The following is a 15,228-nucleotide window of genomic DNA, read 5'->3' on the forward strand; positions in this document are numbered from 1 at the left end:
TGGGTGTGTCTGATTAGATGGGGGAAATAAACTCAGTATGAAATCTAAGCCCTATTGCTATATTAAATCTTGAAAATGGAAAATCTGAAAAATAGAATCTTCTTCATATTATTCTTCATAGCACATCCTACATGAAAGCTCTATTTTACATCTCCTTTTAATCAAATGATTTTCTATATATATAATAAAAATACTATAAGTGATACTACTTTCACTGAAATATTTTGCCTTGGGATTATAAGATGCTGTCAATTAAATGGAACTCTTTGTTTTTGTTCAACTTTGCTATGCAAAATATGAAATTTTAAAATTTATTACCAAATTGGCTACATGGATCACTCTATCATGGATCCTTACTTGTGGTGTTCATCCAATCTAAACACCTATTCTAAAGAAGAGGATTGAAAAAGCAAAGTGTAGGGTTATAAAGAGTTAGGAAGCTAAAGTTTACACTAGAATAAATGTGGAAGTGTCTTGCAGTTAAGGTTTAGCAACAATAAAAGAGGCTCATGTTAGCAATTGGTCCTTAAGTCTGAGAGCTGACACTGCAATCCTAGATTTGGCAAGAAGTTAATCATGGAGCATAGGCTGTATTGGTGATGCATTAGGAAAAAAAAAGACTTTTAAGAAATAACATTTGAAATAGGCTAAATAGGCAGATATAACTCATGAACCTGGCAATCTCTACTCACATTACAAGCACAGTCTTCCTTGGACCCAGCAGTCCCGCTCTGTTGACCTGACCTACAAATGTGTGAAGTTACATATTGGTTTATTTGATGGAATTGTGTTCATAATAGCAAAAAGATTAGCTACAATCTATCATACAACAATAAAAGATTGGATCACAAAATTAGAAAGGCATTGAAGGTAAGTCAAAGGTATATATTCACTTGACATGTGTATTAGCAAAATCACATCACTGCAGGAAAGCAAGAGAATGAGAAATTGTTGTCAAGGGGTAGTAAGTGAAAGACAACTATATATTATTGAGCTTTACTGTAAACTATCATATATTCTTTACATCACCCCTTTGATTAGAATACATAAAAATGTGTAAGGAGTTTTATAATTTGTCCTGCTTTGATTCTTGATTCTATTTTATCATAAAAACTGAATATGTTATTAAGGCCTCAGGAACCTATTCCTCATGATCAGTAAAAATTACTCTAATGTATTCTTGTTTTTTCTTTTCTTTTCTTTTTTTTTTTCCTGGTATCAGGGATCGAACTCAGGACCTTGCGCTTGCAAGGCAGCCGCAGTGCCACTGAGCTAAATCCCCAGGCAAAATTACTCTAATTGATTCTTACAGTTTATTCATTTGTCTGTGAACAAGCTAAGGGTGGAGTGATCAGGGCAAAAGTTACCACATTTCTTACAAAAGTATTTTTCTACAGGAGAAAAAATTTTACATTTTATTTAACATTTATACTCCACAACTTCTTAAAAGAATTTCAAGGTGGTAGGAAGGGATACTTGGAAACTTACTCTTGTTAGGTTTGCCTAAGTGAACACAATCATAATGAACAAAGGCTCAGACCAAAGCTCTGACTGGAGATAAACAACAAGAGCCTAGAGTTTATGTTCATGTAGGTCAAGTAGAATTTTCTAATGGCTTAGGTAATAGGGAATAAAGCTTTGTGAAGAATCACTGAATTTTTATGCTATTGAATTTTGATAAGTTGGTAATTCTCACTGTGATAAAGAAATTAGCCATGATCATTTGTTTCTGCCTGAGATGCTTCCTTTAAGAAAACTTAAAATGTTGGAAATACAGACTTGATTGATTAATTTTTGGTAAGGTATTGCTAAATCATGCTGACTTTATGAAATCTCCATTAATATGTGTAATTGTCTGTATTAACCTTTGCTACAAAAATCACTACCATACTTTTGAGTATTTGAGAGCTAGAATATATTTTGTTATATATCTCACCTATACAATAATGTAAATGTGTAAATCATTGATTTTTTTCAGACTACATTATGATAATTATTTGTATAATGATGGGTTTTCCAGGTGTCATAAAGTTTCACACATATTTCTCACAACACCTCATTGTGGTGGAAATAGTATTATTTCCATTTTTCAGATGAAAATAAAGTCCTGTTTGGTGACTTATGACAGAAATGCAGCTCTAAGTCTTCTGACCCCAAATGTTTACATTTCTTCACCCTGCCCTAGTATTTCATATTTAGTGTCTTAATATTATAGTTGGTTGACAGCAGGCATTTTATCTTTTCAGGATATGGCTTTAGTTGCTCCTGAAGCTCCTTCAGAACAAGCCAGGAGAGTTTTTCAAACTTATGATCCAGAAGGTAAAAAGATGCATTAACTAGTGTTTTATACCTTTATGTATTTGAAATATATTGATGCTCGGCTGAGTTTTACTCCAGAGACCTATTAAATTACTAAGTGAAGTGCAAATTGCCTTTCTTGAATGGGAACCACATTAAGTCCTAATCACTGTGGTGTAAGAGTTTGTTGGACTCCTGATAGGATAATTACATTTTAAAGAATTTCAGAAGGTGGCATTTTCCCCTGTTTGGTCCTAAATACCAGGGATGAGATTCAAATAAATGATTTTCTTTAGTTAATATTAAATAATCAGACCGAGGTTATTTCTATACAAGTGATTGTGCCAGGATACGAATGTGGAAGAAAATCATCTTTATGATTCTCTTTTGAGCTTGTGCTTATTTACTTTACCAAAGTATAGTTTTGAAAAATTAATTTTATAAACACTATATATATATAGTCGCTTATTACTGTCTCCTGCATTGTTTTGGTCACCTTTGTGTTCATTTACTTAGGTAATAGTTATGCCTTTACTATCACAGCTAACCCACTGACTTCTCAAATACAACTTAAAACTCGTGTGGTTCCCGTTGCAGATCACCATGCAGAAGCCAGAGTTGTTGGGTAGATGAAATCCTTTGTGAACTTTTGAATTGATTCAGAATTTTTTTTAGATACATTTTTTTTTCTCTCCTGAAATTTCTTGCCCTTTGAAATCTGTCTTTTTCTCTTTGAAAATCGGAATCCCGCAGATTCTAGGAATATACCATTCCTCACGTCATGTATAAGCAGTGTAATAGGTTAGTTACTTTTCTGTCCTTAAATCTGTTTTCTGAGCTACCAAATGAAAATAGTTGCACCTATTTCTTAAACTCATTATAAAGACCAAATGAATAATGTCGTGGAAAACACTTGGCCCAGTGCTGCTTTATAATGTGAGTAGGTCCTTTATAAATGCATTCTCATCTCTGAATGAACTGTTCCTTGTACTGATGTGTTGACTCCTGAGTTACATTCCTTTCTTCTTTCATTAAGCCTTACCTTCACTGAACAAGCCTGTTTCTTTTTCCTCAGAATTAATAACCTTTTAAACTTTTGGTAGTATTTCTTTCTGATTGTTTAGATCGGGAAGTTAAAGGGATTTACATGCTCACATTTTCACAGGACTGAATGTTAGCTTTATAGCAAATCGACTTTTAACTGGAATTTTTGCTACGTGTAGCACATTCAGTTATGCCATGCAAAGCGACAGTTTGTAATCATTCTCTTGCCACAGTCAGTGCTTTGATGGAAAAGATAGAAAATCATTCTGTCCCCCAGTTTTTTAAATATCTCCCAAGCTAAGCACCAAACCGAACAAAAGATGAGTTTAGAAACAGTAACAATTTAATATGAAAATAAAATTGGTATAAAAAGTATACTACAAGATTGAAAGAAATGCTGTAAATAAACTGAACATAAATTGGAGCACTGTCATGAAGACTTAGGAGGGAAGGTCACACTGGCCAGTGGGAGCTGGAAGAAGAGAAAGTGTTATATCAGTGAACATAGGCAGGAGATAGCAATTTATATCCCGGAAGGGCCAATAAAGGTTTGAGCCTGAGTAGGAAGACAGCACAAGAAAAATAATTCGATAGAATTTATTAGAGTGAAGTGTTGCCAGAGGCAAGAGGTTATTGGAATAAGAAATGTAATGGCAATAAAGCTTATGACTTCTCTTCTGACAAACTATATTTCACGAAATGAGTTGAGCAGTTTTGTGTGGCATCCTCTCAAAGATAAGATGTATTTAAGGCAAAATTTTTATTTTCTGTCATCTCTAACCTTTTAAAAATTAGTGCATGTTTGCAGTGATTAAAAATCACATTCATTGTGAGCAGTTGATAAATGTACATAATGTCTTAATTCATTTTTTCTCTGCTTTGCTTCCCCCCCCATTACTTCCCTTCCTCTTTGCAAAACTTCTGTCTCCTGGCTTCCTAGTACCCATCCTTTTTTTTATTTTAAATTGATTCATGCTTTGGATTTTACATATAGAAGAAACCACAACCTTTACACTTCTGTGCCTGTTTTATTTCATTTCACATTATGCTCTCACGGTGCATCCATTTTTCTACAAATGACTGCAATGTGTCCTTCTTTATGATTGAGTACTACTCCATTGTCTATAGCTACCACATTCTCTTTATCCATTCATCTGTTGGTGGACCTGTAGGCCACTTCCAAGATTTAGATATTATGAGTTGTGCTGCTATAAGCGTGGGTGTGCATGGAATATGATGTAATACGATGTCTTTAACTCTTTCAAGAAGAAACCTAGGGGCCAGGGGTTTAGCTCAGTGGTTCCACCACCTGCCTCGCAAATGCAAGGTCCCAAGTTCGATTTCTAGTACAAAAAAGAAAAGAAGAAACCTAGAAGTGGAATAGCTAGGTCAAATGGACTTTCTAGTTTTGGTTTTTTGAGTGATTTCCATAGTGGTTGTACTAGTTTAAATTCCTACCAACAATTTAGAAGTGTTCCTTTTTCCCCGTTACCTCACCTGCATTCATTGTTTTTTGAGTTCTAGATGGCCATTCTTTCTGGGATAAGATGGGAGCTCAGTATTGCTTAATGGCCAGAGATGTTGAACATGTTTTCATGTATTAACCATTTGCACTTATATTCATCTGAGAAGTTTTCTGTTCATTTTAGTTGCCCATTTTGTGAATGTGCCTGAATGGTCAAAGTTCCTTTTAGAAGCTTTTATACACCTCACAGTCCAATGGAGAGCACCTCCTCACAGTCCTGAATACACATAAATGCCTGCTCTGCTGCAGTACTTCCGTGGGGACGTATTTCTACCCATACTGATAGAGGAGAGCCTTCGGAGCAGGAGCATTCACAAAAGCAGGGGCTGAGCTTTAAAATGCTTGTTGGAAGTCTGGATGAAAACAAAAACACCATCAATAATACAAAGATACCAAAATTTAAGTTTTTAAATTAGGAGATGCTTATCATAAGTAGGTTTATATATTTGTTTTTTGCAAATGTTTTTAATCATTCAAGAGGTAGCAGGCTTGTACTATTCATTTTTTTAACCAATTAACACAAGGAAATTAGAATTCTTATATTGCCAATACTAAATCACGCATTTTAAACAGTGAGTTTTTCCAAATTGAGTCATGACAGGTGTGGTACAAAAATTTGCTGTCTTTCTACTAGAGAAAGAAAATTATTCATTGAGTAAAATGATTTTCATCTACAAAGTTGTATATCTCAGTTGAGCAGGACTATAAACTAAATTATTAAAAAGAATGCAAGCAAGGGCCAGGGATTTACCTCACTGGTCCTGCTGCCTGCCGCACAAAAAGCACAGGGACTAGAGTTCAATCCCCAGTACAAAAAAAAAAGAATGAAAGCGGAGTTTGTTCAGCTACCTCACAATAGTTATCTTTTTCTGTATATGATCTACCATGAAGATAAATTTTACTTTCTCATTTGACTGTCGCTGCTAATGATTTAGCTATTTATAGTCGACTCTACGAAGCGGATGGATTAGAAGCCAAAATAATTTTTCATTTTTTACCCTGTCCAGTCATTTACAGACTAATCAGGCTATCAGCTCCCACCACTGGCTGCTCCTCATGGTACTGACTTTGGGTAGACTTGTAACAGCAGTGTTCACACATGCCTTTGGCATGTTATAAAATAAACTAATGGATTTGTTCCAGCAGGCTAACCACCATGTACAGCATTGCTTCTGGGCGACTACATCGTTCACCTTCTCAGCAAGTGCCTTAGTATCGCTCTGTTGGAACATATGGCTAGTTTGTAAGGGGGACCTGTATAAAAATAATAATAGTGACTGGTATTTGCATCGAACATTACTGTTCATAAAGTGTTTTTCCTCCATCAACTCACTAAACTTCACATTTAATCTGGGAGATAGATAGGAATTATCGTCGTTGTTTTGCTGTTAGGAAATGTGATAATTTCCCCAGAGTTCCATATCGAGTTGTCGGAACCCAGAGTAGGATTCTAGTATTCAACTAGGAGATCAAGTGCTCTCTCTCCCCTCCAGTACTGATATCTTTTGTAAAAGCTCATGACATAAAGCAGCACCTTTTAATCTTTCTAAATTTGATGTTACTTTGAACTGTCATCCTTAATTTAATGGAATAAAGATTTGATATTGACTCTCTTTTATGTGAGTAATTATAATAATCTCCGTTTCAGACTCTGTAGGATCTTAGGAGCTAGTTTATGTATGTCAAGTGTACTTAAAAAGTCAAAAATATACTTTTGAAGTGTTAATTTCTCATTTGGAATACTACCAAAATTTTAATTTCAGCAGGACCTTGATATATCACCCTAATTACTTGGTTTGGTTTAATGAGTAATCTCAACTCAAATGAAAATAAACACTGTGTGTGTGCTGAGAGTTTAAGAGAATCAGATATCCAGCTAATGCAAAGTATTACAATTTTGAGAAAGTTCTTTCTCATTCTCTCTTCTTTTCCTTGTTTCTTTCTTATATCTTTCTGTCAGGGAAAGTTTTTTAATACTTGCTTTGTACTCAAGTATATATAAGAAGTTTTGTAAAATAACACGAGGAATAGGGATATAACCAAATTAATCAGTATTAAAGACATTATACCACAGAGTTTTATACTGGCTCCTCAAGAACACTGTATGCCGAGTGTGGTGGCGCATGCCTGTAATCCCAGCACTCGGGAGGCTGAGGCAGGAGGATCGCTGTGAGTTCAAGACCAGCCTGGGCTACATAGTGAGTTCCAGTTCAGTCTCAACTACATAGTGAGACCCTGTCGCAAAAAACCAAAAAAAAATAAATAAATAAAAATTGTAATATCAAATAGATATACATGATAGCCCATAAAAAGAACACCCTATCTAAATAATTGTTCTTTAGTACTGGTGGACCAAGAAAGGTTGTATTACATTTAGAGATTATGGACATTTAGCTGTGACTTTAACTAAGCAAAAAAAGTTATATTTTTCTACCTTTCAGATTCATCAAAGCTAAGCTCACAAAGCTTGAGTATTTTTACAAGTGCCTTCAACCAAGTTCTTTATTTTCTGTAACTCAAATTACTGGTAACTTCATGAATTGGAATTACTATTCTAACCCTTCCCTTAACATTTTTACATTTTAAATTATCCTAAGGGATTCATAGCGTTTTAGTCCAGGCAAATCTGCCTCCAGATGGGTAAACAAGTACTACAGTGTTTAAGACCCGGAAAGATCTGTTTGCCATGCCTCCATTTCCTTTGTGAAGGAGAGAGGGTACAATTGCAGGTCCTGAACAAGCAACTGCACACTTGGTTCTGTAGTTTAGTTATAGGACCAGGGCTCCTACACATCTTGTTTGCCACGGCAAGATTTTTTTTGTTAAACATATAATCCCTGAAAAGTCACTGTGTTGAATGATGAATTAAAGCAGAAACAGTCTTTAGGAATGGGTGAATGGATATGGGAACTCAGGCACTGTACATTTAAGGGAGTGAGCAACTTACTTGTTTAAAACCAGTATCGTTTCTAACTACCTTACAAGGCATTTTGTGTGTTAGGTGCCATTGTGTCATCAGAGTTTGGGCCACTTGCCAAACCTGTTTCCTCATCAAACCACAAAAGAAAAATAAAAAGGGAATACTTTCCATAAAATGCTTTCCATAAAAAGTTACCATCAACATGTGATTCTACTCTGTATTTCAACTTTGAACTTTTCCCTTTGATTCTATAGCTTTTATTTAAATCACCAAGGCTGTTATATCTTTTCTTGCTCTTATGTTGTTAGTTATCTAAATAACAATGGATCACTGCATGCCTTCTACGGCTAAATAATGCTGTAACAAAACAAAATTTGTCATGAAAAAATTCTTTTCACTGGATTTCATAATGGGAATTTAAATATTTACTTTGTTGAAAGATAAGACTAATTACTAAAATATTATAATTTTAAGTAAAAAGCACAGATTGGTTTTCTTGCAATACAGGGGTTTGAACTTAGTACCCTGTACATGCTAGGCAGTGCTCTACCAGTGAGCTGCATCCCTACACAGATTTGTAAGGTGTTTAAAGAAGTAATTTGACTTTAAAAGTTCATTGGAGTTCTCAGGTAGAATTTATATGAATGATTTTTTTTAATGTGAAATTTCCCTTGAAAATAAAGCTTGGCTAATCTATCTATCTAAGAAAACTAATATGATAATACCTAATAATAATGTGCATCAAACCAATAATATACATTCCTTAACTCCTCATATTCTCTTTATGTGACTTTTCCTGAAATCTGATCAGCAATAATAGTATTTCTTGAAGTAAATTTTTGTTTGTTTCTGTTCTCTTTCTTTCTTTCTTTCTTTCTTTTTTTTTTCACCCCAGATAATGGATTCATACCTGATTCACTTCTGGAAGATGTGATGAAAGCTTTGGACCTTGTTTCAGATCCTGAATAGTAAGCTAAAGAGAAAGATTCCATTAAGTCTAAGACATTAGATACATTTATAACTTTTTTTAAAAAATTCACAAAATAATAGCAATTTATATAAAATGAAGATTTAGGAAGAAATCAGACTAGTCTAGCATGGCACCAAAGACGTTAATATATTTGCAGTGTGTGTCCTTTCCCACCATGCACTTACTTTCCTGCTTTTTAAAAAGTGCTAAAAATATGACTTTTTCAGTAAATTTTAAATGTAATTTTTCTCTCTGCCAGACTTTGCATTTTTAAGATTTTAGGTACTCTTTTGCAGCTTCAGTAAAAACACTGATAGTTCTGGGTGCTGTCAATACAGTACTGCTGCTTCAGTAACCAACAGGCCTCTGACTTTCCGTCTTAAAGGTGACTAGAGACACCGAGCATTTCCAGATGATGAGATTAACTGCTCTGAGCTCAGGGTCACTGCAGTTGCCCACAGAGTACAGCTACTTAGTATTATCTTACTGTCTTGGCATTGTCTCCATCCTGCACTGTAATGTTTCATACCCTGCTGAGTTCGTAACTCCTTCCATCAATTTGGAATTTCTTTTTCTTTTGTTTTGGCAATGCTAGAGACTGAAGCCAGGGTCTTCACACTGAGCTCCATCCCAGCCCAATTTGTTTTACAGTCTTCCTGCCTTGGCCTCCCATAGTGATGGGATTACAGGTGTACACCACTGCAGCTAGAAAATTTAGTATCTTTATTACCCATCAGATAATACCTTGTTAAAGAGGGTGCAGGAATTGATTGAAAATAAAAATAAAGGATCCGTACTAACTTAGGATCTATGCTAACTTTATCTATTTTTTCTACACAATTTGTGTTTTTTGCAAGTTTCTTCTGACAGTGAACAAACTTTAGCTTATAAACACATTGAGTTCAGCAAAAGCACCACGGACCATGACAGTTTTTAGAATTTTATCCTGTTCTGTTTTTAAATAAATTTAGGTATGTGTTTTTGGACTCAGTAGTTGTACATAAATGTCATTTTGAGCTCAAAAAGAAAAAAGAAACAACTGGATGAGTGCAATAAATGGTGAAATAGTAATTAGTAATTTCTTTTAATCAGACTTGCAAGTAGAGATCATCTTGTTTGCTCTCATTCACAAGAGGATGAAAGTCATGATTTTGGTGATTCTTAAGATGTGGATAATGACAAAGAAAAGGTCTTTTTTTTTCTTTTGTTTTTTCCTGGAGGTTTGATTTTTTTCAAATTCTTATCTGGATGGCTCATTGTTGTCACAATACATAAGATTCTTGAAGCATAGTACTGTTGATTCATTCAGATTATGTTTTGAGAAGTAGCTGAAAGATAACACTGAGTAATTTACTCATACTTTGGCCTACTCCCTTTTGTAAAATGTGACAGCCAATAAACTAGGTCATTTGAAAGATTCAATGAGTTAACTAGAGTAAATAGAATGTGACTTTACCTTCATTTGCTCTGTCTAATCCCTGGGCCGAGCCTAGCTCACACCCCGAGTTCTGTACCTCAGGAGCAGCAGATCCTGGCTGTAGGACTGACATGCACCCACCCCAGCATCTCACAGCACTGACACCGTGTGTCAGGTGGCAGACGAGGCTGCTTCACGGGCCTGAGCAGGAGGCAAATGTGACCTTCAGAAAGCTTCAGACAGAGCTTACATTACAAGGAAGGCTTGGCCTCCTTTAATGAAAGGAATATCTGGTAGCTGACCCAGACTAAATACAGGCCAAGAAAGGGGCAAGGATCCCCCAAACTCTAAGAAGGGTCTCCAGACAGATCTTCCTGCCAGGTGGAACTGTGACCCAACTGTGTCTGGCCCTGCCCCCTGCCTGCTCCTGTTGCCCCCTCTTAAGACGCTGAGCCACGGAAGGAGTCCAGACTCAGTTTTTGCTGGAACTGAAATGAAGGAAGGAAGTTGGTTAACCAAGGTCCGCTGTTTCTCCCAAGTCACTGCTTTTGCCTGCTGCATCGTAAGCTAAATTCCACTTGGCATTTCTAGCTGGAAATAACATGGAGAACACCCCCCTTTTTTTTCTCCATTTGTAAAATGCTTTCAATTGTAGTCTGCTTTACTCAGCCTCCTTTCCAGACACACATAACAACACTGTTCGCAGCTTGACACCTTTACACGGACAGGCTGTCCAGAGCTCTGGCCACTTCAGGCTGAGTAGGCTGGTGGAGTTGCCTGCCATTGGTGCAGCCCTCCGAATGGCAGCTCTAGGAGGACGGTCTTGTTCAGCCTTCACGTTAGACTGCCTACAAATTGTAAGCCTCCATCTCTTTTAGTTCTTGAAGTAAGTTTTGTAAGAGGTTGTCCAATGCACCACTGCCTGTTGTCATGTTTCTTTTTCTCCTTGGACTTTAAAATAAAATTTTCAAGTTAAATGTTTCATTCACTTGGTCGATTCTGGCATACCTATGATGGATGATGCTAAGAGGATGTGCCTTTGGAAGGTTGCAAGCCTGGGTTTATAAGCTGTGGTTTTTAAGTTACCTAATAAGGAGCAATATTCCAAAGTCATCATCATAATTTAAATTTTAAATAGTAACAGATTACACTGGTTTAAAAATAGCCAAGTTTTGGCAAATTTAATGTCATTCCTATGTATTTGTCATTAAGGTTCTAAAAAGAACAGCTCTTAGGGTTTTTGGCAACAAATGTGTTATAGTACCAGTAATTTAATCATGAAAGGGAAAAAAAGCTTCTTTTTTTCTCTTTGGTATCTACTGTTTTTTTGTTTTGTTTTGTTTTTCTTTTTTTCTTCTTGTAGTATAAACCTCATGAAGAATAAATTAGATCCAGAAGGATTAGGAATCATATTATTGGGTCCATTTCTTCAAGAATTTTTTCCGGATCAGGTAACAGAGTTACTATGTATCGCTTGTTCGTTGGGATGATCGACTGCCTTTATGATGTCCTGACATGCAGATATGAGTCTGAAAAACCACTGTTCCACAACCCCCTTCCATGCAGAGAGGCCAGAAGGGTGTGTTGTGTGTACCAGCGTGGTGACACGGGTGCGGAGGGACAGCAGGGAATGGTCATATGCCAACACTTGCACACAGTACTATTTTTCTAAAACAAGAATAAAATTCAGAGGTTTGTGGAATAAAAAGAGTCCCCACTATCCCTCACCCCATGTTCATTGTCTCGGGTAGCTCTTGTTACTAGATTAGTAGATATCTTCTTAGAACTTTATAAATACAGAAGAAGGTAAAGATGCCGGTAGGTAGTGGTAACTCCTACCAGTGAGCCTAATTTCCAACAGAATTTCACCTGAGCAGAAGAAAACCATTTTGTTTGAGTGGAACTGGGCTACTGGGACATGTTTTCCATATGCCTTTCATAGCTTAGTTATTAAGGATCTGTACTCATCTCAAAACCCTGGAGCTGTATCTGTTACTGCCAAGCCGTCCCTATATCCTACCCCTCCCCTTTCTCCTTTGTTTCTTACCTACATGAAGTACGTTACCATTGAACTGAGTTGTTCAGCTGGATATGTTGTAGTCAGTTCAGATAACAGCATAGTTCAAATTTAAGTTCCTTGTTCCAAGAGAAATACCAATTTCTGTTCTACTTCTTTTATAAAAAATATATTGGCAAGTAGAAAAATTGTAAAAAATGACAGCAGGGAAAACATCAAGATATAGTTATTAAATTTTGTAATACAATTATTAATGTGATATCTCAGATTTAAATTAACCTTTAGCAGAGTAGACAGTATTATTGGTGCTCAATCTTTATAATTAAAAAGGAATTCATACTTTCTAAGCTAGTATCTAATTCTTATGGTCATTGTGAATAAAGTAATATAAAATTCACAAAGCACCTGTGGTTATCACAGTGCAGGCAGTTGGACTTTGTCAATACTTCATAAAAAAAGATTCATTTCCTTTTCTTATATTTTTTTGACATTGGTTTATGATTTCTGTTTGTTCAACTAATAGAGTTGTTAACTTTTTTAAATTCTCAGAATCTAATTTTTGTAAATATCTTGATAGATGTTTTAAAAATTACAACATTTAAAGCTTTTTAAGGCAATAATATTAATTTTAACCTTATATTTCAAGGCTGCTATCAGAACATTTGATAGAAATAGTTATTTGTTGGTTTTAAATATAATGAAATAAAGTAATTTTCCTGTTTTTAATTTAAATTTGGCAAGATTTTGAAAAGTACTTAGGAAATGTAATGTGAGATCATTACCAATTCTTTTGGAAATGTATCTCTTATATTTAGTTACATGTTGCTGCTTAGACTTATTATAATAGCTTGTTAGTTCAAGGAATTACTATTTTAACTCTTGTATTCTCAAAGTAATAAAGAGGTTTCCAGTTCCCCTCCATTCTTCAGGGAACAGATTTCCTGCTCGTAGTTGTCCTGCTTGTTCTGTCTGGGTTCATCTCTTCCTGTCTGCTTCTTCAAGTTCATTCTGATCTTGGCTTGTTCTTTGCCCGGGTGTAGTTAATGCTCGCTCCTCCCCCAGAGCGTTTCTTCCTGCTCTTCATCTCCTTTAGAGTGAAGTGTGGTTTCCAAGAGTTTCTTAGAAACACAAATTCCCAAGCTTCTCCACAGACCTGCTGAATGCGGCAGGTTTGGAAGCAGGTGCAGTCTCTTCAGAGCACTGCAGAGGGTCCTGGCGGGAATCCCAGTTTGAGGACAGCGGCTCTAGGGGAGGGTCTGTCCTTGTCCGTCCCTGCATGTCCTGTGAGCCCTCAGATGCCCTCTGCAGCACCTGGCTTTTCTGACATAGCCCACACCACTGATGCCTCTGCCTGTGCAATCTCAAACGCGTAGAAACTCTGTCACTCATTTCGGCCAGTATTCATAGACTGCTTTGCACCTAACAGATCAGTGTAGTGGTTACTCAGGAAGTAAACACTTAACCAACCCAGAAGAAGTGAAATAAATTTGCAAAACTAGTCAAAAGGACAGCCAGTAACATACTTCACTTCGGTAGACTTTATGGATGCATCAGGTAGGTGCAGTGGAAAAGCGCTTCTCTGTTACAAGGGAGAGGTAGACACCAGGGCTGGGCTTGGGGGTATGAGAGTATTCACAAGCTTTTCAAGGCATTTTGTGTAGAATGAGACCTGCAGAAGCAGCTTCTGTTTATTAAGCACATACTACACACCAGGCACTGTATCCCTTACAAACTAAGTGCTATCACTTGCCTCATTTTGTCAGTGAGGAAAGGAAGATTAGAGAACTTCAGAAAGTTGCTTAGGATCAGAGCTGACTCTGGAGTGGCTGAGGTGTCCAGCACGGGCCTGTGTAACCCGCTTGGCCTCTGTGTTACACTGCCTTCTGTTGGCGATTCTGTACTTTGTGCCAGTTATTCGTTACTGAAGCTAGAGAAAATTGTGCTCCATTATAGTGGAAATTTACTGTTAAAAGAATTCTAAAAATCAAGATGCAGATTACTCATCTAAGTAGCTAATTGAATTGACTCATGTTTATGACTAAGGAAATGATCATCAAATAAATTACGAATTTTTCTGTTTTGTGTATTTTGAGTGGGATACAAAAGAATATAAGAGCAATTAGATGTTGGTTGGGAATACAAAGCATGAGAAGTTAAAAGCATCAAAAATGTAAACAGTCTTTCAAAATGGTGATAGAAGAGTTGATACAGAGTAGCCTATTATTTATGCCCAAATTAGTTACTCAGACAGCTTTTATTTATAAAACTTCTAAATTAGTCAAGAACCTAACAAGTGTGTTCAAGAAAACTGAACATTAAAAAGTAAGATTTGAACCAGGACTTGAGAGAGGAGCAACTTTAGAGAGGAGTAAAAAGATCATAAATGTTCAAGAGGCCTTTCCGTAGGAAAATGAGTCATATGCTCATCCAAAACAGAATTCAGAAAGTCAAGAAGTTGAAGGTAAAAGACTGAAAAGGTAGTTTAAGTCCTGCACTATGTTAGGATTCTTGATTGCAAATTGCAGGAACCTGGCCTGAACTGGCTTGAATGGGGGGAGCTGCACAGATGTGCAGGGACTGCTCGGAGAAATGGAAGAAGCCAGCCCCACACTGGCTCCTGGTGCGTGGAAGACTGGAGCAGAGTCTTGGACCCTGCCTGAGCGCCCCTGACCCACCCCTCTGTAAAGCAGCAGCACTTTCTTCACCATCTTTGTCTAGGAGCTGAAGCCACAGGGGCTCCCTTCTCTGGGTTGCAGTTTGGAGAGGTCCTAAGGAAGTGGCCCAGCTCGTCACATGTTCAACCTCGTGTTGGGTGTTTCAGGAAGACAAGGGGTATGGGCCGCAGACAGAGATCTCAGGGAGATAGGCAGCTTCAGCAGGGCCAGCCCATCCCTGACCCTGCATGCCTGGGATGGGGGGATTGCACTTGGTCTTTATATAGGTGAAAAGCAGGGTTAAGACAGATTGGAGTAAGCAAACTGGAATTGGCTTTTCAGCCAGTTTACTGGGATAGTGATTTCTAGGGATAGCTTTTCTT

At 36.8% G+C, this 15,228-nt stretch overlaps 1 protein-coding gene across 4 annotated transcripts in view; it reads left to right on the forward strand.

Moving 5' to 3' along the window:
- Mindy3 (MINDY lysine 48 deubiquitinase 3) overlaps positions 1-15,228 on the forward strand; it is a 75,628-nt gene that overhangs the window by 55,868 nt on the left and 4,532 nt on the right. For all 4 annotated transcript variants that reach the window (XM_010617238.2, XM_010617239.2, XM_033759287.1 and 1 more), the window contains 3 exons: positions 2,247-2,319; positions 8,683-8,755; positions 11,538-11,625. In XM_010617238.2, coding sequence (XP_010615540.1) covers positions 2,247-2,319; positions 8,683-8,755; positions 11,538-11,625 — 234 coding nt within the window. The remainder of the gene's footprint in view (positions 1-2,246; positions 2,320-8,682; positions 8,756-11,537; positions 11,626-15,228) is intronic.

The sequence above is a fragment of the Fukomys damarensis genome, unplaced genomic scaffold (assembly GCF_012274545.1).
Source record: "Fukomys damarensis isolate Sample0158 unplaced genomic scaffold, DMR_v1.0_HiC HiC_scaffold_37, whole genome shotgun sequence".
Lineage (NCBI taxonomy): Eukaryota > Metazoa > Chordata > Mammalia > Rodentia > Bathyergidae > Fukomys > Fukomys damarensis.